This window comes from Nicotiana sylvestris, chromosome 6, assembly GCF_000393655.2.
Source record: "Nicotiana sylvestris chromosome 6, ASM39365v2, whole genome shotgun sequence".
NCBI lineage: Eukaryota > Viridiplantae > Streptophyta > Magnoliopsida > Solanales > Solanaceae > Nicotiana > Nicotiana sylvestris.
The window spans coordinates 180,221,219-180,222,711 of NC_091062.1; the positions used below are offsets into that span (position 1 = coordinate 180,221,219).

At 48.5% G+C, this 1,493-nt stretch overlaps 1 protein-coding gene across 1 annotated transcript; it reads left to right on the forward strand.

The window, feature by feature from the left end:
* Positions 1 to 636: 636 nt before the first annotated feature.
* On the forward strand, positions 637 to 1,233 carry LOC138871752 (uncharacterized). Its single transcript, XM_070149650.1, has one exon. It carries the CDS (start codon positions 637 to 639, stop codon positions 1,231 to 1,233), a length of 597 nt encoding a protein of 198 aa, XP_070005751.1.
* The last annotated feature ends 260 nt before the right edge of the window (positions 1,234 to 1,493 follow it).

Below are 1,493 nucleotides of genomic sequence, written 5' to 3' on the forward strand. Positions count from 1 at the left end.
GCCCATCGGTTTGGGTCGTGATAAAAGTGGTATCAGAGCAGTTCTGTCCTAGGATTGTCTACAGACCGTGTCTAGTAGAGTCTTGTTTATGGGTGTGTCGTGCACCACACTTATAAACAGGAGGCTATAGGACATATAGGATGTTATCCTCTCTTTTATCTCAAGATCGTGCAATACAAGAATTCTTGTTCCTAACGATACGTTATATTTTCAGCAATGCCTCCAAAGAGTACGGCCGCCCAGAAGGGAAAGTCCGTGGCTGGTGAAACTACTAGTCGAGTACCACGAGTTACCAGGGCTCGGGGAGAATCTCATGGTGAGGTTCCATCTCAGACTTCACATACCCCGCCTTTTCTAGAAGAGTTTCGTAGGGCACCAGCTCCAGCACCCGCCCCTATACATTCAGCACCTCAGCAGGATACGCCATGTCAAGAGATGAGAGATGTTGTTTAGTTATTAACCCGATTAGTAGCCGCACAGGCTCGACGTCAGGAAGCAGGTATTTGTCACACATATAGGTCCGTGAGCGCGAGGGTTCATGACTTTATTAATTTAGACCCTCCGATATTCACTGGAGCAGACCCGAATGAGGACCCTCAAGTATTTATTGATAGAGTACAGAGGACGTTACGGGTAATGAAGGCCACTGAGACTGAGTCAGTTGAGCTAGCTTCCTATAGGCTCCGAGCTGTTGCAGTTAATTGGTACGAGTCTTGGGAATTGTCCAGAGGTGGGAATGCCCATCCTGCGGCATGGCAGGAGTTTACAGAAGCTTTTTTTCGTCATTATCTGCCACCAGAGCTTAGGCGAGCCAGAGTTTATAGGTTCTTGACCCTTCAGCAGGGAAACATGAGTGTTCGAGAGTACTGTATTCAGTTTGATTCGCTGGCTAGGTATGCACCTACTATTGTATCTAAGATGGAGGATCGGGTTCACCGGTTCGTGATGGGGTTAGAACCTTACTTGCTTAACGATTGTATGTCAGTTTCACTTCATCCAGACATAGATATTTCTCGTATTCAGGCGTACGCTCAAGGTGTAGAGGAGCGTAAACAGAAACAGAGGGCCGATCGTGAGCATGATAGGGCCCAAAATAAGAGGGCGAGGTCTTCGGGTCCTTCTGGTGAGTTTCGAGATGGTCAGAGGCAACAGTATTCGAGATATCCATCCCAGCCCTCGGCTAGTGCGCCCCCTCAGTTTGGAGGAAAGATATTTGATCGTTCTACATATTAAGGGCCTGGCCAGAATTTTAGGGCCTCAAGTTTTTAGTATAGGGGTGAGTCAAATCAGATGAGGCCACCCTTACCACGATGTACTCAATGTGGTAAGCAGCATACCGGGCAGTGCCGTATGGGGTCAGGTGCGTGTTATACTTGTGGTTATCCGGGCCACGTTATGAGGGATTGTCCGATGAGAGGTGATGCAAGCATAGCTCAGCCAGAGGGATCTGTGGCTGGATCGTCATCATCAGTACGCCCCCCTAGTCAAAGTCC

Bases quoted from the DNA above. Each gene is read 5' to 3' on its own strand.
- LOC138871752 (XM_070149650.1), top strand. From the start codon at position 637: ATGAAGGCCACTGAGACTGAGTCAGTTGAGCTAGCTTCCTATAGGCTC.